The following is a 24,106-nucleotide window of genomic DNA, read 5'->3' on the forward strand; positions in this document are numbered from 1 at the left end:
GATATGATCATATTATCCATTATTAAATTTAAAATACAAATCACGCTAAAAGTTTATCAAAAGGCAAAGGAAAGGGTGTGGGTGTGGCCCTTCGCTATCGATAATAGCACGCGCGCAATTATAATACATGTATTCTAATACATTGATAATTTGTGTATGTTCTAATAAGATTGTGTAATTAAGCCGCAGCAAGACACTTTTTTTGATTCGAGATAGATAGTGGTTAACATTTTAACACCTTTAACGCATAAAATCGGGGTGTGTATTTTGTCTCAACTGCAAGCATATCATGAATAGGGTTTGTTCAATTTAGTTTCAGTGAAGCTTTATTTTTTTGGCTCGGTGGTGACATTTTGTGAGGTATTTTTATCGAAGGTAGCAGGTAACATTCGGTGAATCGAAAATATATCCTTTGTCTTATCAAAATAAGATTTCGCATATAAATTATGAAAAACTCAGAGGTGCGGGCAGGGATTGAACCCACGAACCTCTGCTTGAGAGGCGACAGGTCAAACCACTAGGCTACCTCGGCTTTAAATATTATTTGCAAATATATAATTATCCGTATCCGTAATGAAATATGGAAGTGATTTCCTAATTATTGAAGTGTTGATAAATTCATCTCATTCATATCAAATGGTCAAAGTATTGACCACTCTCCCTTTCTCTTTAACTATCTATTTTTTTTTATTTTATTTAATAAAAATAAATTGAAATTATTATTATTTTGTATATTTTTTTAAAATGAAAACAAAAAGGTTGTGTCACTAAGTATAAGAGTGGCTGTTCGACGATAGTTTGCTGTGTCAAGCTGAAGCCGTGAGCCAGATCTGCGCGCGGAGCGCTGATATTGCGCGCGCGCCTCGCACATGCACATCCTACAGCTTAATAATATTAATCCCTGGTTGGTTACTTTTTTTCGTATATTTCCTTCATTTGTCATGTTTTTCCATATCCCGCTAATTTATTTAAATAAAGACCTAAAACAACGTAGGGCGGTATTACTAATAATATTTTTTTCTTCTCTCAAATATAGTTAAAACAAGCTAAAATATAATTCTCTTATATAATTTAATCATACTGAATGTTTATCGCAATAATCGGAAAAAATATTGAAGTAAGGAAAAGTAGAGACAACATACTTATACGATCTTTATGATGAGAAATCTTGTGCACCTGATGAACATTTCCACCAGTATGTCAAAAATATTTAAAATTCTTTAAAATGACATGTAATGCAAAAGCAGCCCATGTAAATAATAAAATGAAGTCCTCAAATGATAAAATTAAAACAGTGGAAAATCATAAATACTGAAACCGATTTACGGAAGAACCCGGAGTCTTCTATCTATATCATAAAAAAATGACAAATGTATCATACTTCGTTTTTTTTTAGCATTAGAAATAGGGTAAACAATCTTGACGAGTCTTTTTATTGAAAAAACAGTAACTATTATTTATAATAACAATATTTAAAGTAAGTAATAAGGATCCTTTTATTTGAAAAAATAATGCTTACGCAAATGATCTCGTATTTTAATACCCATAAAATCATACATCCACAGCAGTTCGGATTTACAAAAAGTAGATCTACAAGAGACGCGGGACAAAGTTTTAGTGAAATTTATATTGCGAGCTTGTGCTTCCAACTATTTGTTACTAAATTACTTACCGATAGCTTTTGGCTTATCGACGTTATTTATAATTATTTCCAAAACATAAAACGATGGCAGGGTTAGAATACCTCTGTTTCTTTAAAAATATATTCAAGATTCACACGTTTTTTTTTTAATTTCTAGCTTGGAGTCATTTGCTGTATTTTGTTTCCTAATTACCCCTTTTTTCCTTGTTTATTTATCCAGGTAACACACAATATATTTATAGGATGTATTTGTCTCTCATTTTGAAATCTGTATTCGCAAAAATAGGCAAAACTTTAAATTTAAAGTAAAAGTTTATCGCAAGAAAATGGATGTTCGCTTGTTTGCTGTTAGGTTGATCAGGTACCTACCTACCTCCCTCGTGAAATGCATGCGAACTGGCAACATAGCGCGCGCGCGTACACTAAATTCAAGCCCCAAGGCTGCAAGGGCTACTACGAAACTCGAAGTTCGTGTCATGCGGTCCCTCTGACACTTATACTATTTATTTAATACCAGTGCGAGGAGGACGGTACGATACGAACTTCGTGTTTCGTAGTAGCCCTGCTGCAGCAAGCTTAAATTCAAAGATACTCGTAGTGAATGACATCATTAGACGTTATTTCGACACAAACAAATTTTGTATTACTTGCATATTATTTGCAAAACTAAAACAGAAGAAATAACGATACGATAGTGAATTAAGAGCGTTTATACCTGCTGAGCTGGCAACGTTGCATTTTTGTTAGTTTTTCTCGATTATTCCATAAAAAAATAATGATAATTTAAAACCGTTGATAAACATTTGTTCTTTTTTTTAAAGAACATTAACTTATATATTAAGAACACTTCTATCAGACCACATTTTTAATGTTCATTCAATTTTTATGGAATAATCGAAAAAAAACTAACAAAAATGCAACGTTGCCAGCTCAGCAGGTATAGACGCTCTTAAACAAACAAATATTTTGCAATTAAGTATCCTGTCTCTTTCCAACTTTGGATCTGATGACGTCAGAGGGATTAGTTGCAAGTGCCTTGCTAATGAACCGTACTGGCAACGTGTTATTAATGCATTACGGTATTTATGTCACTAGTAGCTCCTCCTGTACTTCTTTAAGTGCTGTGTGCGCGTTTGTGATTCCTTGATAATTTAGCTGTTTCAACCCTTTTTCGTTTTATTATGACTACTTTGTCTTGCAACATGGACAGCGATATAGATATAACCATCCACGATTTTATGCGAGAATTCCGGATGCCTCCTATGCTTGATCCGTAAGTTGATATATACTTTGTCACGGTAGTTCAAATGAGTAAATGCATGGATGATTAGTTTCTTAATTTGTTTATTTGTCTTGTTTTTACAAAAATGTTATAAGTAAATTTACTTTATAAGTGTAGGTAGATCTTAAGCCACCCACGGAACTCAGTATCATTAGAAATATTTTTCATTCTAATCTAAATTGGTTAACGACAAACTGAAATTTAAATATTTTATTTTATTTAATATTAAAATTAAAACCTTAAAAGTTTACCAAAAGGCAAAAAAAGGGTGTGGCCGTTCGCTGCCGGTAACAAGATGCGCGCGGAACGGCAACATGGCGCGCGCGCAATCATACAAACATGCATTGGGTCAGATTGAAAATTTATATTTATTTTGATTAGATTTATGTAATTTAGCCGCGGAAAGATCCAATAAGACACTTTTTGCTTTGGATTCAAGATGGTAGTTAACGTTTCAATACCTTAGTTGGATGCAAAAAATCGGAATAGATTTTGTCTCAAGTACAAATACCTACCCACATGGGCAGGGTTTCGTCTTATTTAATGAAATATGCGGTTTTTCAATATATATTTTTTTGATTCAAGGTAGCAGGTGACATTTTGACACAAAAATCTTGTTCTTTTACCTAGATTTTATTTGTAAAACTTAGTAGATAGCAATTACAGTACGGCAGGTAATTAAACAAACGTAATTATTATGCAATTAAGTATCCTGTCTCTTTCTAACTTTGGGTCCGATGACGTCAGATGGCTTGAGGTGCAGGAGTGTTTTTTATTACTGGCAACGTGCAATTAGTGCATTTCGGTTCTTACTCAGTTACTCATGTACTTCTGAATGTGCAGTGTGTGCGAATTTGCGACTCCTGAATCCTTTTACTATTTTGACTCTTTTTATTTTATTATTCATTGGATCCTACTTTACGTGACTACCTTGGCTTTTAACATGGATGCCGATTTCAATATTGACTTCAATTATATGCTGCAAGAATTTGAGTTGCCTCCTATGGTTTCTCCGTAAGTCACTATTTCTTTTACTTTTCACGGTAGTAGACATTAGAAAATGCTTGGTTGGTTTAATGTTTCTACTTGTGTTTGTTTTATTTGTATTATTTTTCCAAATGCTATAGATTTTCTTTTATAAATATAGATCTTAAACAAAAAGACTATCATTACAAATATTTTTTTATTTAAATCTAAACATCAATCTGAATATTTTTAACATTAAAACATGTTAAAAGATTATCAAAAAGCATAGGGGTCGGGCCGTTCGTTACTTTGCTGTCAAGCCAAAGCCGCGAGCTAGATCCGCGCGCGCTGCACGACCAGTGCGCGCGCGCTTAGTGTGTGCATTCTGTAGGTTAATAATAGTGCTCGGTTGGTTACTTTCTTCGTATGTTTCCTTTTACTGTCGTATTTTTTTCATATACTGGAATTTTATTTAAATAAACGAAGACCTTAAACAACGTGGTACAGTGTCATTAATTTTTTTTTAGTCTACATATGTTTAAAACAAGCTGAAATGTTATTCCCTTGTATAATTATACATGCGAAAAGCTTGTCCCAAAAATTGGGACACATTGTCCAGAAAAAAAATTAAAGTAAGGAAGTCTCCACGGTTTGACTTTGTTCTCGAAAGTTTAGATGAATTAGGTCCACCTATTGACCAGTGATTATGAATACAGATTCTTCGAGTGAATACTCGTATTCTCGATACTAAAGGACCTTGATAGGAAACCAACCACTAAAAAAAACAAATTTGATGAACTAACAACCACCTAGCAGAATGAAGACATAGTGGAAACATAAGTTTTAGCGTCTAAAGACCTTCCTCAATAGCGCAGTTTTATTGTGAACTCGTGATAAGCCAATTAATAATTAAAATAAAACAAAATTATAAGGTCAGTAAGGCAATTTGCTTATGATAATGGAGCTAAACTATCAACACCTCGTCTTTCGTTCATTATTTAGTTTGGATTCTACAATCCATTCCACTAAATTGTAATTTTAAGCTTATGGTCATTTGCTGTATTTCATTAATTACATCCCCGTTGTTTATTTATCCAGGATTAATAAATTTACACACAAGATATTGAAATATTTTTATGCCTCTAATTCTGAAATCTATTTTCGCAAAAACCTTTAAAGAAAAATTATCATAGAATAGGGTCATCATACACAAACTTTTCCGATAAGAGTTTTGACACTTATTTTTATACATTCTTACTAATATTATAATTGCGAAAGTAACTCTGTCTGTCTGTATCTATCTCTTCACGCTTAAACCGCTAAGTCGATCTAGACTAGACGAAATTTGGTACATAGAGTTAGTTTCAGATGTTTGATAATTTGCGCGGCATAGATAACTAGTACACATATAAAAAGAGTATCCTAAATACTGTAACAGACTCATCAACGCCCAGTCTCGGACTAGAAATCTGGGATTTCAGTTTATATTATCTTTAAAATGTAAACAGGAATTGGTATATACAATATTTTATAAACTTATTATTTCCAATAAATATTTAGATAAAAGTAGAGCCGAAAACTAAAACCTCGTTCTACATAGGTGAGTCACGTTGAATTATTTTAACGTTGCAATTAGCGCTTAATTGTATATTTGAACTTATGATTATTAGCCGAAAGGCAACGTCGCATGTCGCGAGCTGCAATCAATAAGTAACAATTAAGATCATGAAAAATATGAAACAAAAACCTAATTACCGAAGCACTCTAATATTCATTAGGGATAATATTTAACGACAACGACAATTAAATAAATATTTCGCTGCGATGCTAATTTGTTATTGTAAATATCGGATTTTAACATTTAGTTAAGTGCACAAGAGGCATTTAGGTTCAGTAAGTGATATAAAAACTAGATTTAAAAATGATGATACTTTTAATACATCTATTGGAATAATCTGGAGTAGATATTTTTCTACGGAATCAACTCATCGGTCGAAAATGCAAATCGAAACAAATGAAGACCCCTTTAACCATTTTTGAAAAAAAAAGTAACTGCTCCTGCTTGATAACATTCACGAGTGCTAATTATATTCCAAGAACCATTTTAGTAAACAAATCCCGAAGTATTAAAGACTCGTGGTATTTTTCTTATGAGAAGCATTAAGCATGTAATTGTTTCGAAGTATCGTGTTACGACTGACAACTACATGCACACTACAAAGCGTGCACGTTGTGGCAGTGTGCGATGCTTTCGATACGTCACGTTAAGGTTTACGTTGGCGCACACACGCGATTTTGAATTCTACTAATAATATTCTTATATAAAAATGAATCTATTAGTGGTTACTGACATCTAACCACTTTTGATAGAATGTAGAAGTATAACATAAATGAAAAATCACTAAAATGTTTTGGCGAGTCGCAGCACTTTTCTGTTTTCTATTTTCAAAATAATGATGATTGTCGATTGCCGGCCAATATTTCGCAAACTAAATTAGAATTAAATATCTTCTGTTTCGAGAACGCACTGAGACATTTCACCGTTTGTGTTAATTGCTTAGGGTAATGTGTAGTAAGTATGTGTAGCTATAGCTATACGGAAAAGAACGATGGGGTACTGGGCTCGGATCCCAGCCCAAGCTTTGTTTTCTGAAAGTTTTAACAGATTAAATGTAAAAAAGAGAAATTTCCGACTTTGATGCCAAGCACCTTTATTCTATGAGCTACTAGTTTCTAATGACGAATACAATTAAAAAAAACTGTGTAACAAACAGGTCTTTATCAGGTCTATTTTTTATTGTTCAATCCTCTTAACATATTTTAGGAAAATATTTACCTACAGTGACTCGCCTCGTCGGGTTTAGGAGTCAGCATACCAGAACAAAGAGTAGCTCTATTGCACTTTATTACCTCATTGTAAATTAAAAGATTATCTATTTTAAAAGATTATGATTACTTTCAATAGTGCAGGTGCAGGTAATAAGTGTTATTCAAATGAGGTATTACTAAGACGAAGGAGTTTTAACTGATTAAACAATACAAAACAATACATAACGGGATTTAGGGTTAGGTTAGGTTTACGATGGTGAATTGTTCAAAGTTTTAATTCACAAAAGAAATATTATTTCGCGTTTTTACGCCTATCTTAAGGTGTGTCAATATTTGATATTTTTATTAAGTACATTACAGTGAAGTTAATATATTCTGCACATAAGAATAGTGCTCAGTATGCATTTCAACTTCGTTTCGATTAGAAATTAGTTTATCAAATGAAAAGAAACAAATTTAACAATTATAAGTTAAAAAGAAAAAAATAACTGATTTGATTATAATCTAACGCAAACAAACCGTGTTTAACCTGTTGTCTACCAGTGACCCGAATTCGGGTCACTGCCGATTGTTTTGCAAATGTTATAATTTTTCTAGTTACTTATTTACAACAACAATTCTAAAATTATCTTTCAATTTAGGGTTAGGTTAGGGTTATCAAATAAAAATAACTATACTATAGCTATCAAGTATTAAAACCTTTTTGCGCAATAGCAGCTTTAACTTGATATGAAACGCGGACTTCTGAATTTTTCATTCCGCCCGGAGAACTCTCTGGAAAAGCAAATTTGCTATTTCCAGTGAATTTTCCTTATACTGGGGATTGATTGTACTGAAGTGACATCGTATATTTATGGGTTATGGTACTTACGGTTGTCTACACGCATTTACTTTGTCATAGCAGATTACTATTATGAGCAATTTTGGTAATACTTTTACTTGACGTAGGTTGACAAAATTCTGTAATTTTCTGTTTGAATCATTTCGGCGACGTAGTAGAGCTTGGTCATTTAGATATTTCTTCTCTGCTCAGTTTCTTTATCATTTAGACTGTGTTCGATTGAGTTAGGTTAGATTTTAAAGCCAGGCACAAACTCACCGCTATTTTTGATTGTGTTTATTTTCACACTTGCGTATTTTTATTTTATTTTGAATTTCAATAGCGTTTTATAAAAATATCCGCGCTAGATTTTGTATCTCTAAGCCCAGACGTTGCAATTTGAAGTGTCAAGGTTTGCATTATACAAGTTTACAATAGTCGTAAAATCGTCAACTTTTAACTTTCTTTTTTATTTCGTAAGACTTAGAAAATATTTAAAAAAAAAGATGAAAAAAGAAAGATAAAGGTTATATAAGATAGAGATGGTAAAGATGGGTGAAATCCTTCTCAAAAGTCATTCTCAAATTATGGTGAGACCAAGGAAAATAAGCTGTCATTTTATAAGTTTTAATTTAGTTTCACCTGCCCCGTTGTCCGTCTGTCTGTCTGTCTGTCTGGCTCTGTCTGTAGTCAAATCTTGCAAGTAAAATTTGACCAACTTCCAGTAGTTGGATTGACTTGAAATTTGGAATATTATTGTAAATCGCGTGACAATACAATAATCTAGTAGTGACATCCTGGTAGTTCAGCCAGGATCGTCTCCGCAGGACAGAACTCTTCAACGGTTAATAGCATTGACTTGAAATTTGGTATGCAAATATAGTTTGGGTGACAATGCAAGTACAGTCAACAAAAAGTACAGTCAGCAAAAAAAGCTTGTATTAAAAATTATTTTTTTAATATTTTAATCGTTAGGTTAGTTTACATGTACAAAACAAACAGATGATTTAATTTAACACTATCGATGTCATGGGCCCGCCCGGCTTGTTTGTGCCTTCCGTCACATAGCGACTGCAGTGCGTCCTTTGTACTAAGCAGTCATTTTGACCCAGGTAAGAACCCATGTTTTATCGGCACACGGTCTATTCCTTAGTTGTTCACAACATACCAATGTTTTATTGCAGTGTAGAGTCATTACTTTTGTAATAATTGGCCGAACGCACACTATTTGTTTTGTATTGTCAAAGCCTACCAAGCCGCCTACCTGATCGTCAGCTTTTTTTTGTGATTTAAATATACTTGGTCAGTGACGAGAAAGTGTTAAGTTATCCTTAATTTTAAATGATAGTTTAAAATTTTATTGTGTGATTGAATTAGATGCTTATCTAAATCTTTTAAAGGCATAAATATGACATTGTCAGTAAATAGAATCTAACATTTTTAGATAAAAGTCTGTCTAAGTACATACGTAAGACGAACTATGTATGCACATGCTTGGTCATAAATTCCATTTCAGGAACCCCTAATTTCAATGATCACTGGCTACATGACTTAAAATACTTGTTAATCTAATAAGTACATATAACAAACTGAGCGTTTTGTTCGATCGTAGCATACAGACTTACAATACCGTGCGTTATAACAGCCTTGAATACGAATTGGGCAATAATTTTTGTGATCACGCGTAATTACTATCAACAGGTTTATTGTAAGTGCTTAGTTTTAGCATCAAGAGAATTCTTGGGAATTTTACTTTGGCTAAAAGATGACTTGTCAAATCATGAAAAATGTTTTCATTGCAAATCAAATGCTACCTTATTTAATTTATTTTTCGCACTAAATTCATCTTTATCTCGGAAATAAAACAATTGCAAGCAGCTACAAACCAAACACTATTTTCAAGTAGGTATACTTCGTTTTTTTTTTAGGATTAGAAATAAGGTAAACAATCTTGACGAGTCTTATTATTGAAAAACGTTTTTAATAAAATAGTAACTACTGCTTTGATATCAAAATAAAATGATCATATGTTCTTGCTAATTGTTACATATTTGCTGTGACTTATTTCTCATATTGCTGTGCTGTGACTTATGTAAAATATTTCCAAATAATAATAATAATAATAAATAAATAAATATCTGGGGACAATTCACACCAATTGACCTAGTCCCAAAGTAAGCTTAGCAAAGCTTGTGTTATGGGTACTAAGCAACGGATAAATATAATAATATAGATAGATACATACTTAAATACATATTAAACACCCAAGACCCGAGAACAAACATTCGTATTTTTCATACAAATATCTGCCCCGACACGGGAATCGAACCCGGGACCTCAAGCTTCGTAGTCAGGTTCTCTAACCACTGGGCCATCTGGTCGTCGAAGGCTTATAACAGTTTAATATTAGTTGTGTAAAGAGAAAAATATTTTCAGTTTCCGTTGTTTTTGTCACGTTTAATCTCTCAGCGTTGGAGGGCTGATTGGTGGAGGCAAAACAAGGACTCCGGTAAAACCACCCTACATTTACTTTTCATTAAGTTAATAATTCTCGAATTAATTTCGTAAAGTAAGCATAGTTTTTGTTTAAAGAGTTTTGTGGTTTTGTCTTATTAGTTAATTTTTCAAGCTGTGTCTTAGCATTGTTTTTAAAAAAGATCAATTACGAATACAACAGTAAAGAGAGACTTAACTATCTCTAATTTGTATTGCTTTCTGAAGCATTTCCAGATATATTTTTAAGGGCCACTTTTAAAAATGATAAATCTAACCGTATTTCAGTTTTATATTTGATTTAGAAGCTCTACGAAAGTGTATGGATTTGTTTAAGTTACGACTTAAAGGACACTTTTCTTTGATACAAATAACTATAGATTTCGGTAAGTAGGTGTCTAATATTGAGTTTTTTAAGGAAAAAAATAATTATTAAACAATTTTGTTCCTTAACGACGAAAAATCTTAAATGTAATTGGATTGTGGCATTTTTAATGACAATGGCTTATCGACAAAAAACGATTTATGTACCTATAAATTTGACGTTCGATAAACATTGTAAATATGTAAACACAATTATATTGAGATTTACTTACAGAACGTAGAAGGATAATCGAATTTTGCGATACTGAAGGAAAGTGACATTTAAAATTCTATTCATAGTAGATATGTTGGCAGGGTCCTCTGATAATGCCTGGGAAAATTCGATAGGGTGGTATTTCAAAAAGGTCAGGCGCGTTCGGTAGATGAAATAAATAAAAATTATCAAAAAGGCAGGGATTACAGTAAGGATAATGAGGTATCCTTTGCAAGGGGCGCATCGGCCCCCCTCCTCGCCCTATAAATCACCGAACTTACTTATGTATGGTGAGAGCGCAGTTAGGCGCGCGACGCCGACCGGGCACCTTGTCTCGAGTACATGTGTCTCCCCGCAGCTCTGTTTGGACAAGTGTGAAGTTGATCGTTTCATGTGATACTCGTTGTGGTTCGCATTATGTTTAATTAACCGTTCGTTTGTACACAAGTGTTATAGTTATTGTTTTGTTTCTCGGATTGTTGCTGCCGGATTGACTGTTGTGATCAGGTAATTTTTATTGAAACTTTTTGTTGTTAAAAATGTTTTAGAAATAAAATGGGTTTATTATGGACAGTTTGAATTTAATACGTTGTTACGTGTAAACGTAAATTGGCAATTTAATAAAGTTTTTGATTGGCGTGACATAATCACTTTTGGTCTCTTTGATAAATAATTGGTTATTCTTGTGATAAAAAATAATGATTGTTATTTAATTTTGATAATGACAAAATTAGTGAAAAAGATCTGAGCTTCATTGAAAAATTGATCGAACAAAGAGTTATGTACTTAAGTAATTGGTATTGCCTTTAAAAACCGGAAGTAACTTTATGCAATATTAAAAGCAATGACATAAATTAAAATTGAAATTTTACAAAACATGTGATAGAGTGAAATTATTTCAATTATGAATTTCAATACTATGTAAAAGTAAAATTTTAAATAATGAAATTAAATAAGAAAAAAAACATGAACATTGAAAACAGTGTAGTCCATAATTGCTTGACGAATTAAATTCGAACTTAGCAATTATTACCTGACCAGCCCTTTTTTGTTGCGGTGATCATTGCGTGCTGTCTCCCTCCTGCTTGGCGCGGCGGGTGTAAGAGAGACAAAACGAGCGATTTGGATTCGATATCATATCTAACGCTTTTAGAATAGGCGTGCTCTTTGGAATTTCTTCATTTTCAATTACGGTCTCATTCACTCCTCGACGTTCTGTTTCGTGGCTATCAGGTTGTGTTTTATAAATTCAGACTGAAGAATAAAAATGGTAGCCTGTCAGTTATTCCACTGTTTCTTTTGTGTCTAGTTTTTTAACGTCTTTGATCGTTTCTTGTAATTACTTTTTTTGTTCGACAACAAGTTGGTAGAGAACCTATTCTAAGAAATATTTTTGAAATTTGGTAAAATAATCATTCCATGTCCAGTTTAATTATTATTTGTCGTCGTCAAGCAATCTTTCTTTTTTCGCTGTCATTCAGAAATTCGAACGTTCCTCGACTAACTGTAACGTCGCCACGCAGTTAAATGCCTAAACTGTTACGAGTTATCCGACGAACATTAAACAAGCTTCAAAATGCAATTAAGTCGTCGAAATAAACGTCAGCATTCTTTGTTTTGCAAGGAGGGATATCGCTTCAATCAGTTGAGTCGGAAGGTAAATGAAGAATCCTTTAATTTATATTACACTTCAACGCTTATATTAAAATTAAATGATTGCCTTTCTCATAGATGTCAATTAACTATACCAAGTCAATACAAATCTTCTCTCAGTTCATAATTTTCTTACGCAACATCTTCGCTTATATTTCGGTCCTAACATTAAATATAAATTGATAAATATTTCTAATTGTAGTGAGAAAAATTTAAAACCTAATATTGCGAACTTCTCCCGACAATTTTTGTCAGTGCAGTGTCGTAATCGTGACACTCTTTACAATTCCACGGTACAAAGAGTTCTGTCGAAATTTCCGTCATTGACAATTTCATCTGCTGACACCGCTAAGATTTTTTTTATTTACTTTATCTTTATAAACGCTTTGTTCGTCCCAAGGCTGATCCGGAGTGACTGGATCCGAACTATAAAGATGATTATAGACTTCATGCTTCCTTAATTGCGTAATTGTTTTAACTAGTTCAAGCAAAATACTAAATTTGATAGTGATTTGAAACATAATAAGTACTGCCTTCCCATCGTTATACAATATGCATATCATAACGGACCAACAGAATTCCCTGACGGAAATTTTCCAATGACTCATTTTTCTTAGATGAAGATCAAATTCTGCAGCACTAATGTGTTAATTGTGCATGATAAGGAAGGAACTGTCTCTGTCTAATACGTTCTATAAGCATAAGCACCCATCCAACTTCATGCCGGCGGGAAATGTGCCAAGAACGCTTCTAGGTTTCTTAGTACGGAATGGAGGAGCCTTAATAAAGTCCTTGTTAACCATTTGTATGCATTCAAGGAAATTAGAAAATTCAGAGAATCTCATTATGGGAACAGGTAGGTACATTAAATTTTTGACCATGTCACTAAAACAGGTTCATTATCTTTGTCTGGTGGTACGAATTAAAAAAGAATCTCAAATTCCTTGTCGGCGGCATGATGTGGATTAGTTTAGCAAGAATGTGTAAAAATTTCGTTGCTGAAGTTACGTAATGACGTCATTCAATTAACAAGTCATCTCAAATCATGTGGTGGTTAATTTTGGCCGGAGGTTCGACGTTAAACATTGCTCGTATCATTCCATTAAAAAGGAAGTGTGTACGAAGCCAATAATTTTAAAAAGAGCGTCAACTACGTGGCCATTATGCGTGATTTATTCGCATGGCCGTCCATTGTCTGCGCCTATCACCGCTACAGCTTTATATTCGTAAGGTATAATGTATATTACAGCAGTATGGTAATTTTGATTAGTCCCCATGATAAATTACGCGATTTCAGGCTTTCGCGGGTCCCTCTCGACAATCTACGATTACATTTTAACGGTCATTTCGCTTTCAGGAAAGTTTTCACTGCTTAATTCGTACCTATACCCGGCTAAAGTTTTCGCAATCAACAATTCTAAGTGAGTGTTATTATCGTTAAATAGATTACAATTTTATTTTACTGTCTCCTAATAAACCATGGTAAAATTTGAACTTGCACATTTCACAATTCATCTTGTTTTACTAACAAATAAATGTGTCTTTGTTGGTTAGAAACTATCTTTTAACAATTAAGCTACGTAAGCAATTTTCTCAAGCGTACCTACATACGGTGACCTAGAAAAGATTTATGATTGTAAAATAAACATGTGTCAGATCTTTAGATACTTGATGTATATTACATAACACTTGATCAGACGATTATGCAGCGTTACTTAGTTCAATCATACTTGCGTTATAATGATATGCTCTCAATGTCATCACTGAGTCCATTAAAACTTGTTGTATTAAAAAAATGCAAGCAGATATTTCTTAATAATTGAATATCTCTTTCAAGTAGTCTTAATAAGCATTTATGCGTAATTTATAAATTAGTTTCTTTTAAGGCTTAATCTAAGGCCTATTTGATATATTTTTCTTCCTTAAGCCTTTTCATCTTTATTGAAATTAGTTTTATGTTTCGAAATACTTTTTTTTGTCGAAGGTACACGAGCATCTTAAAATGTAATCAATGAATTCTGCATGAAACTATCGACTTATTTTATTTTGCATTAGCTGGAAATGTAATTTATTCAGATCAGCACTTGTACGATATAACCCTGTTAGCGTATCGATCTTCGGCGCGTGTTGCCTAGATGACTTAGTAATTTACAAATTACTCATATAACCTAAACCTAATCTACATTAATGGAGATAGCTTTGGTTCCATTACTATAAAAAGCAAAAAATTGTATCATAACTTCATTGCGAAATTTCCATGTTTCATTTTAAAAAAAGTGTCACAAGGTTGGGTAGATTTTGAGGTTGTTAAAGAAAAGAAGTTATTTAAAGTTGCTTCGTATTATCGCGAAGGCTATTAAGGACAAGCAAGTTAGGGCAGGTGAAAGTGCTAGCTACTCGGCGACCGAACGACAATCCATCAAGTTCGTTTTAAAACTATTTATATTCAATTAACCCGATACAATTTGTTTTGAAAGCTATGCCTTTGTCCACGTTACTAGATTTCATGCTTGCTATAAAACCAACTACTCGTTCACTGTATTTGTATAGTTAAAATTCAGGAACAATAATAAATGTAGAAACTTTACAATTTTATCATATTAACAAATGTGCTTAAATATATGATAGTTCAAAGTAGACCTTAGAATGACAGGATACTAAGCTACTTGTGCTTTTGCCTGGACGTCAAAGGCGCCCACACTCGATCACGGATCACGGCCTTCTTCAAATCCTGCACTCTTCGCTCACATATGGCTACCAGATATAAAGAAACGAAATGTTATGTGTGATATGATAATAAATACACTGAATGTTATCACCTCAATGTTGAACGATAGCGCAACGATAGTACAAGCATCCAAATGACATAACATGTTTAATGTATGCGACCAATACTAGCTGATAATTTAAATATGTAGGTATACCGTATGCAAAGTTTTGTTTATGGTAGTTTTTAAGGCGGCCAATATCTTCAACGACCTTGCCAATGATATAGTCAACCTTATTCATTTCACTTATGAAACTACCTGCATTAAAACCGGTATCAATGTGCCGCGCAGCTCGTTTAGTGTATAATCAACTGCTTTTAGCACTTGAACTTTAGTAGCCTTAAGTCTATTCTCTATAACTTAATATAGCTTATTCATAGCCTGATCCATATTTACAAGACAAAGCGCCCAATAATTACAGATAACACTTATTTTATTTACCTACCGTAAGTGTATCCGTCAGCGTCACCCACTTAGATAATATCAAAAACTTGGGTCGGTGAAAAAACAGTCCCCACGTTTTGGTAGCGCTCCGACTTCTCATACGTTTCATGCCCCGTGCTCGTGCGAGACAGAGAAAAGAAAGTGCAGGTAGGTAACGTAGTCGAGTAAGATTTATTAGATCGTAACTGGTGGGGCCGGCGACGCCCGGCGCACTGTCGCCGCTTAAAAAAAACCGGTCAAGTGCGAGCTGGCTCAGGGCTTCCTATTGTCAGTATTTAACGCCTCGGATGCAGCCGCTGTTGTCAATGGTGACCTATTTGTTACTTCTGCCATATTATGTATTTAGTCTTAGAATGCAACTGAATTCATGTCCCGTTTTGTGTAATGTCTAATAGTAAAGGCCTTACTTTGAACTGGTACTCGTAGATAAAACACGAATTTGAAGCAAGGCTTCCGTGTTAATTCAAGTTTCACAGGCAATTTGTTTTTGTTCGTGCATTGATGTGATCGAGCAAGTTAGTGCCTATTATCTCAGCTCGTCGCGTCTGGTAATGTTATCCTGATAGTGGAAGTAAACTAGAAGCAGTTTCACTGGTCACATTCCATTTCATCTAACAAATCGCGTGTACGTGTATTTTTGTTGTGTATTCACCTGCAAAACTGCCTAACATAACAGGTATCTGGGTCAAGCACTTTGAAAGTTGCAGTTTCGTGAATTTTCCATAAGCTTTCGTTTCCGCCACTACGGAACCCTAAATGCCCCGAAGATTATATTCAAATGTTTTAATATTCGGGCTTTTATGACCTCTGCTGTTGTCAGATTCAACAATATTTTAGACAACAGATTATGGTGAGATGAGCACGAAAATCGTTTTGAATTATTGACGTAAACAAAATCGAGTATTCGTTAATAGATAGGCGCTGGAATAAAACATCCTAAAACACGACCAATGGTTCCGTTGGAATTTCAGTTTCAATATAATTGAATGACGTCGCTACACTCATTGGGTTTCCTGTACAATACCCGTTCATAGCGGCATTATTATACGAGGAAAACAGATCTACTTATAACAGTTGCCTAGAGCATATTGATTGTATTCTTATTAAACAGTCATTTTTGAGATACGACATCTCTTACAAGAACTTTCCTTTTGATAATAACATCTAGAGATCATCGTTGTAAATTGCTTTGGATACTGTTTTGTTTTCACACAGTAGTTGTAAGTAAAAATTTGGTGCCCTCAGGGATGTTCGAGTGTATTGGAATTGGACTACAGTTCCCATTTCATTTCGCTACCAGGTTGCGGGCTGAGAGGGTCGTCGTTATACCTGAAGAGCCCTCGATTTTTCTCGCTGTCCTGAACACATTTTATAAAATCAGTACGAAAAAAGACCGATGTTCAATAAAATTGTTTTACTGTTTATATTAAAAATATTGTAACCTCCAGTATCTTTTTCAACATATCCTTTATTTGTCATTAAAATGACCAGCTTGAGTGACGCTTTTTCCCTAACTGTGGCGCAATTTTGTTGTTCTTCTTCATTCGCTATACCTGCTTCGTTTCCAATGTCACCGGTCGTTGTCTGATTACTCGTAATCTCGACGTAGTCAGGAAATTTTCTCAGTTTACCTCTTCATTTAATATTAATAAGCTCTTGCTCGACTCGTAGTTACATTTTGCGTCTACCGCTGACCTCTACTTGATTTCACTTTTACAATATTGTTGGTGTTGTGGGTCGAAGCTTTGGTGCCGATGGCCAACATTTGGAGCCGTGCCGGTTAGTCAATAGAGTCTAAAATGACGCGTGCGACGTCACAGCTTCCTCTCCACACGAACGTACGTAGCCGTACACGAATGACGCAATTGGCTTTTTCAATGTCTTATCTACAGTGAAGTGAAGTATGTTGTCATTGTCATTCGCCGAGCGATCGCCGCGCTGCGCACGCGTCGCACCGCTCGCGGTTTATTTTTGTTTCACTTCTCTTTTTTATACTTTTTCACCGTCGTCGAGGACAAGTGACGAATTGCGCGGTCGTATTGTGCCAGTGTTTTGAACTTTGCTGTGACATTGAGGAGCTGTTTTATTCGAGCAAGGCTCAGCGCGCTGAGAATGATGCTGGTCGCGGGAGTGCTCGTCTTGACTCCTGATATATATTTCAGGTGGGTGTTCGGGAACTGTATCGCTGTCAAGGTGTCGACCTACTATTTACTGACGAGTTTTCGAGCACGCTCCTTTGTTTTGCTCGTGAATCAAGTGCTGATATTAACAATCGTAATTAAAACAAATTCATTCTCTCACAAAATAAGTGTTATCGCCACTGTGAAATAAGGTCGTTAAATCGTTCGCAATCTTTAACTCGCAGCTTTGTTACAATTAATTTGAATAACGGCCAGCCTCGCTGTAGGTGTGACTCAATGAGGATGCTACCGTCACTCGCTGAAAATAATAAATCCAAATAATGTGAAATTGAATTATTTGAAATAAAACAAACAAAACCATAAATTACTTTACATTTGATACGATTTCGTCGCTAGCCGCGATTAAAAATTAGTTCTACGTATGGTACCTACCTACGTACGTAATTCCCCATGAGTTTTTTCCGATATTCTCGCGTGCGTTTTCGCGTAGGTTTCCCAATTAGTTATCGACGACTTTAGCTTATGCTAATGTATGTTGTTTTGTTACAGAATGACGCCGCAGGAGGAGCGGGAGGTGGGACGCGGCGCGGGGGCGGCGGGGGTGGAGGCTCTGGAGGACGACATGTTCGGGCCCTCGCGCACGGAGCCCGCTGCACGGCCCAAGCTATCCATGATCTCCGCGCGGCTGCGCGCCAACGAGGAACGCAAACGAGTCATCGAGATCTGCTCGCAGAAGCTGGAGAGCATTGAGGATCCGGCGCGCGATCTGCGCCGTTCCGTCTGCATCAACAACACCTACTGCCGGCTTAGTGAGGAGGCGCGTCGCGAAAAGGAAGCGAGGAGGCGACGCGCGCGCGAGGAGTGTGATGACTCCTGGGTGGGAAAGAAGGCGCGCCGCGCTGTTGAGGACGAGTGCCTGGCTCTCCTAGACGCCATCCCCGAGCTGGGCGACGCCAACCTCGGCTGCGCGCAGCTGGCGCGGCAGATGCCCCGCGCGGACGCGCTTCTGCCGCCCAGCCTGCTGACAGTGCTGGACTCGTGACCGCGCCCCGCGCACCTCAGCGCTCCGCTGTGAGCCGCCCGTCGTGACCCCGAACGCGCGAGTCGCTGACCGCGTTACCGGACACCGCGGGCGCGCGGCCGACGCGCGCGCCGGGACACCCCGTCAACTGTCCACACTTGCGCTACCCCAGACGATGGACGCTTAGACAATTCCTTGTTATTAAGTACTTACTTTGTTAGCGTGTTTTTTATTATTTAGTGAAAGTTGCTCAGGCGCCACCGACGGGCGCGGTCCAATTAGTGTTCAACGATTCATTTGGTATCGAACTGAGGTGAAGTGTCGGTTGGCTATGACGTCGCGCGCGCCGCGGGATTCAACGAGTTCATGATTCACATCGGAGTTAGTTCTAAGCGATGATTATTACGTTATATTATTGTATTATAAATAATTTAATGTTAGTGATTAAGAGATAGTGCAAACGACTGGGAACGTCTGCGCCGGTGCTCTGATTCTCATGGATTTTTTATTTTTATTCGGCTCACTTCGGTGCGTGAAGTTCGGCCGAGTATCGCGGGCTCGCCGAAACGCAGACAGTTTCTAAACATCCGATCGCTTGGAAAGTAAAAGTGCATTGCGCTGCACATAGCGTTTATAACCGCGCGCGCTCCACGCGCTACGTTACGCGGCGCTTACGTTATTCGCGAGGAAAAAATACCTCGGCTATAGATTGTTTATGTAGATGACATGTTTGTTTATTAGTTGAGAATACCTAACGCGATGCACACATCTTTAGTCACGTACTTTTCCCGCAGTGCACTTCCTAGAGCGTTAACGTCGGAGAAATACTTTGATAAATTGTTTCACACTCTTATAGATATCTACTATGATTGGCAACCTTAGTAGCGGTATCTCGTTTAGTTTGCCACATTTTGCTGTTTACTGCAAGGAGATACTCAAACGTTATTTATAATTTATTTCATCAAAAGCGAATTGAAAATTCTAACGGAAACATAAGAGCGTATCTTATCAAACGTTGCGCACCTTAACTTTGTTGGTAATCAGTCGCTAGATTGTGCAACTCAAATGGAGAAATGTTAAGTAATTTAAAGTTAATTATTTGGAAATGTTAATAGTCGCAAAACATATAGGATCTGGTAGTGGCCGCCCTGCCCCGATGGGGGGGGGGAGGGGGCGGGTGGCCGGCGGCGTTCCCAGCACTCCTGTGATATTAGCCTAGCCTATGTGTCGTATTTGTGCTAGTTCCCCGAACGTTTGGACATTGTGCTACGTATTAAAAAACAGCTTCAAAATTGTTTCCCTTTTTGGCCATTTTATACGGATTAACCGAATTTTGAGGCCTCTACCGGCCCTTGTAGCATTTAGATTGAGAAACTTAAATTGTAGATTTACTTTGACTCGGTACGGCGTTTGTATGTTAAATTGATAAGCATTTTATTGTATAAGCTAAGTGCTTATGCGCCGGCCGTCGCCCTTATTGGGGACAGCAAGAGGCCGGGACTCAATACAAAATTAGGGTGTTCCAAATAAACAAGAACGTTCAATAACCGTTTATACCATGATTTGGAATTGCAACCAAACGTTTTTTACAAATAAATAAAACGCACATAATTGTAAGTAGTTTTTTCATCGTAATGTTAACTATACAGGCCACGTTCGATGAGAAAAACAACCAATGAACGAACAAGTAATTATGTAAATGACCAAAATGTATTGTATAACGTAAGTAAACATTAAGGAAATATTTTGTCTGTGTCATGTACATCATATTGGCTATATTTCAGCGCGAATACACGGCGAGCTCGATTTTTTCCCCTATAAACTTTTCCAAACAGAAATGCCGTCTACTGATTCTTATCTCAATAGCGTTCTTTTTTTCAACTCTTACTTAAGTACCTACACTAACTAAACTCTTTGAACTTGTTAAATGTCGACATAGTTTTGCGTAAATCATTACATATTTGCTTGCGAAACTCGAATAATTTTTAGAATCAGTCATTTCAATTGTAAATTTCAATAATGAATCCAATCTTGTTCACTTGTTCTCTTTTTCTTTTGTTCGACGAAGCGGCCGCGAATGTGATTCACGAGTTGTATTCGCACCTAACGAGACTATCAAGGAGTTCTAATAGAAAATTAATGTAATTTCCTCTTACGTCATACCGAGCGCTCTAAAGGTCTTCAACTATATTTTCGAGGTCGCCTGATTAGCCGTAGAATTCTTTGAAATTCGAACGTGGCTTTTAGAAAACTCTCCTCAAAGAGATGTGAGATTTTTAGTGAAAATAAATAGGGAATGCCGAGCCTCTAGTTTAAGAACAGTCGAGAAATGTCGATAGAACTACAGCGAAATGCCAACACTTTTTTTTCCACCCAGTATGAACCGTTTGTTCTTATTACACGGTTAAATAGTGACGTTTTTAATGGTGGGTCATGATCGAGTACTCGTATTTCTATTAAATAGTTGAAGCGGCAAATAATTTTAATACTCCTATTAGTTTGAATCGATACTTTTTTTTGTTTTTTAAAGTCCAAATAGTTTTATTTGATAAATGTTTTGTTGTTGAGAATATTTATATTACAGCATTTATCGCGTTTTTTTTTACGAATGAGTATGTTGATGACGGCATTTTATGTTAAGCTTTGTACGGTAGAAAACTAATGTCTACATAATTGTACCTTTACATCGCTGTAAAATTTGTGAAAAGATGTGGAAGTAATACTCAAAGAAGTCATTTGAAAACATTTTAAGCAAAAAATGTTTAATTTATAAACACTGGCGATTCCTTAAGAATATTCAGGTTCTGATTATTGGCGGAGTCCTTAAACAATGTTAACAATGAATGGCAACTAAGTACTTTAAGCATTTTCGTACACAATGCGACTGTGTACTTATCAATAAGCCATACGAGTAGGATTGTAACTTTGTTTTCTAACCTCTCCAAAAGTTCCTTAAATACAATTTTGTTGTATCGGTCGCTGATTTCTTTTACTTCAACGATTATGGGCTAATCTACGAAGTCAGTACTGAGACTTTTTGTTTGTAAAATAAGTTTTATATTATTATTTTTCAGACTTCGTGATTGGCCCATATAAATTAGAGATTTATAGGAAAACAGATGTTTTTAAATGCTCTAAGTATATTCCTGGAAACGTAAAACGAAAATAATAAAGTCAAAATATATTATTTTGGCGGTTTTTACGATTCAATGAATAGTCAATTTAGTGTTAAATTAGAGGCAAGGAAATCGACGATTGTATGATAAGAATGTTCTGTAAATGTTATAATAATTTTATTATTGTGATTAGCTACTATTTTATAAATGTTTCCTGTAGTAGGTTAAGAAAGAATCATTAAATAAATATTAATTAAACTAAATTTCATTCTTTTCATTTAATAATCAGAAGGAGAGAGAGGGAGTTCGAAAGGCTTATTTTTTTATTACAATTCAATTTAAAACTTTTGATTGAACTGAAAGTAATGTGTAGCTACTGTCGAAATGTAAGCCTTTTGAATGGTACCAAAAGTACTTTATTATCAACCATACCTATATCTTTACACAATATGACCATTGTGAGATCTGGCACTTTGTGAAACCAAAAAAAAGCGAATGACTAAATTTAAAACAGATCATAACCAAATACATACTAGATCTAGGTTGGAAACTTTTAGCAATCAATTTTACGATATCAGCAAGATGTGAACGGAATTTCAACACGATATTTGCAACGAAAAAGTAGGTACTCTATAGTCAAGAACAAGCAAAGAATATGGACGTATGGAGATGCAGACAGTGTAAGTATTGGTGAGTAAATAAATATAAATAACAATTAGTGATAGGGAACTTGCTTGAGAAGGTGTATGGTCTAGCTCAGGCTCAAGTAATTATGTTGTATCTATCAATAACATCTTATGATCGTATCAAAGATAACACTATAATACTAGCTGTATTTGATTTAAGTAGATAAAGCAAAGATACTATAAAACGAAAAACCTTATATTACTATAGTCCGTAAGTAAATCCAGTTTTTATGAAAATAAATAGTTATATAATCGTACAGTTAGTCGTCGTTTGCAGATTTTTTTAAAAATAAGTAGGTAAAAACAGATTACTGACGCTGGAGTGAACATTTTAGTTACCTACATAATAATTCGGAGTAAGTTAGGTATCAGTAGAGTCATTCACGATGACGCGTGCCGTGGTTCTTATTACAATGTCATTAAAATAATGTCTTATTTTGACAAAATCAGGCGTCTTCGTGGATGGCACTAGGTATACCTATGTAAAACTGCTCGAAGTTAGCGCACACAAGCTTTGCAATACTTATTATTATGACTAACGTCGTATAAACTATTTAAGCAACTACGTAAGAATCGAGTCACTACAAGTCCACGCCACTGCTACGGATGGAGAGCTATAATTATAGCGATGCTCTAGAAGAGAAATGTACTAAGTGCAAAATTTTGCATTTTTTTATTTTGACAAGAGCAAACGGGAGAGCTTGCTTATGTAGTAAATTTGGCACTCAAATGTTAAAAATGCAAAATTTTGCACTTAGCACATCTGTCTTGTAGACCATCTATCTATAGGTACTATTTGATGACGACTATGTATAACGTTACGATGAAAACATATAGTTTATTCTCTGTTATCAAGACTTAACTGTAGAGTTTACAATGTAGTTTAAAGAATTTAAGTCAAGGTGAAACGATCGTGACCCTGTTTACCGCCTTACATTCGTCAAGGACTAAACTTGAGCCACTAAATCAAGTAAAGTGATAGCTTAAAATACCAGTTTCATTAAAATTTTCCATTGATCACCGCTTGGAAAATTTACGTTGCATTAAAAAAAATGTGCCAAATACTTGAAGAGGCTTGGACTTCAGGCCATTCTGCCTCTACATTTTTTTTTATGTATGACCGAGTCATGATGTCATGGTGTCTCTCCGGTTTTAATACGTCCCACTAATGGGCAGAAGTGTCTCTTCACGCTGTTGAAGCACAAGTTATTACTTAATTACGCTTGCAAAATTAGCATCCACAATTGGGTAGATCCCTGGAAAAAGAACTATTTAGTCCATCCGTTATATTGTATTTCAATCCAATATAAAAAAAGTGTAAACAAAGACGCCTTTAACCCGACCCCAGACGTTTAGTGGTGTGAAAACCTAGAACCTATTGCAAAATAATTAATATGCTCAGTAAGTCGATTAATTTATTACATTAAAGTATTTTTGTCTATTTTATTATTTTACTTGATTTAATTCCAAAGACTGTTTAGGTATTCAATTATAAAAGCAGTAACTTTTTTTTTAATTTAAATGTAAGTAGGTAAATAAAAATCACTTATTCAATCGAGCATTAATCGATTTTTAAAATGTGCAATTTTTTCACCATCTCTACGTTAGTCTATGCTACATAACGTCAGATTTTGACGAAGATTTTTCAAATGATAATACATAGATATT

General features: G+C 35.3%; 1 protein-coding gene across 5 annotated transcripts in view; it reads left to right on the forward strand.

Annotated features, from left to right (window-relative positions):
- LOC141429764 (uncharacterized) overlaps positions 1 to 22,015 on the forward strand; it is a 103,702-nt gene extending 81,687 nt beyond the window's left edge. For 2 of the 5 annotated variants that reach the window (XM_074090285.1, XM_074090283.1), the window contains exon 2: positions 18,165 to 22,015. In XM_074090285.1, coding sequence (XP_073946386.1) covers positions 18,165 to 18,657 — 493 coding nt within the window. In that variant the 3' untranslated portion in view covers positions 18,658 to 22,015. Of the gene's footprint in view, positions 1 to 3,759; positions 3,939 to 10,911; positions 11,117 to 17,377; positions 17,637 to 18,164 lie in introns of those variants that run through there. The other 3 variants (XM_074090282.1, XM_074090287.1, XM_074090286.1) reach the window with 3 other exon arrangements.
- Positions 22,016 to 24,106: the final 2,091 nt, after the last annotated feature.

This window comes from Choristoneura fumiferana, chromosome 7 (assembly GCF_025370935.1).
Source record: "Choristoneura fumiferana chromosome 7, NRCan_CFum_1, whole genome shotgun sequence".
Taxonomy (NCBI): domain Eukaryota; kingdom Metazoa; phylum Arthropoda; class Insecta; order Lepidoptera; family Tortricidae; genus Choristoneura; species Choristoneura fumiferana.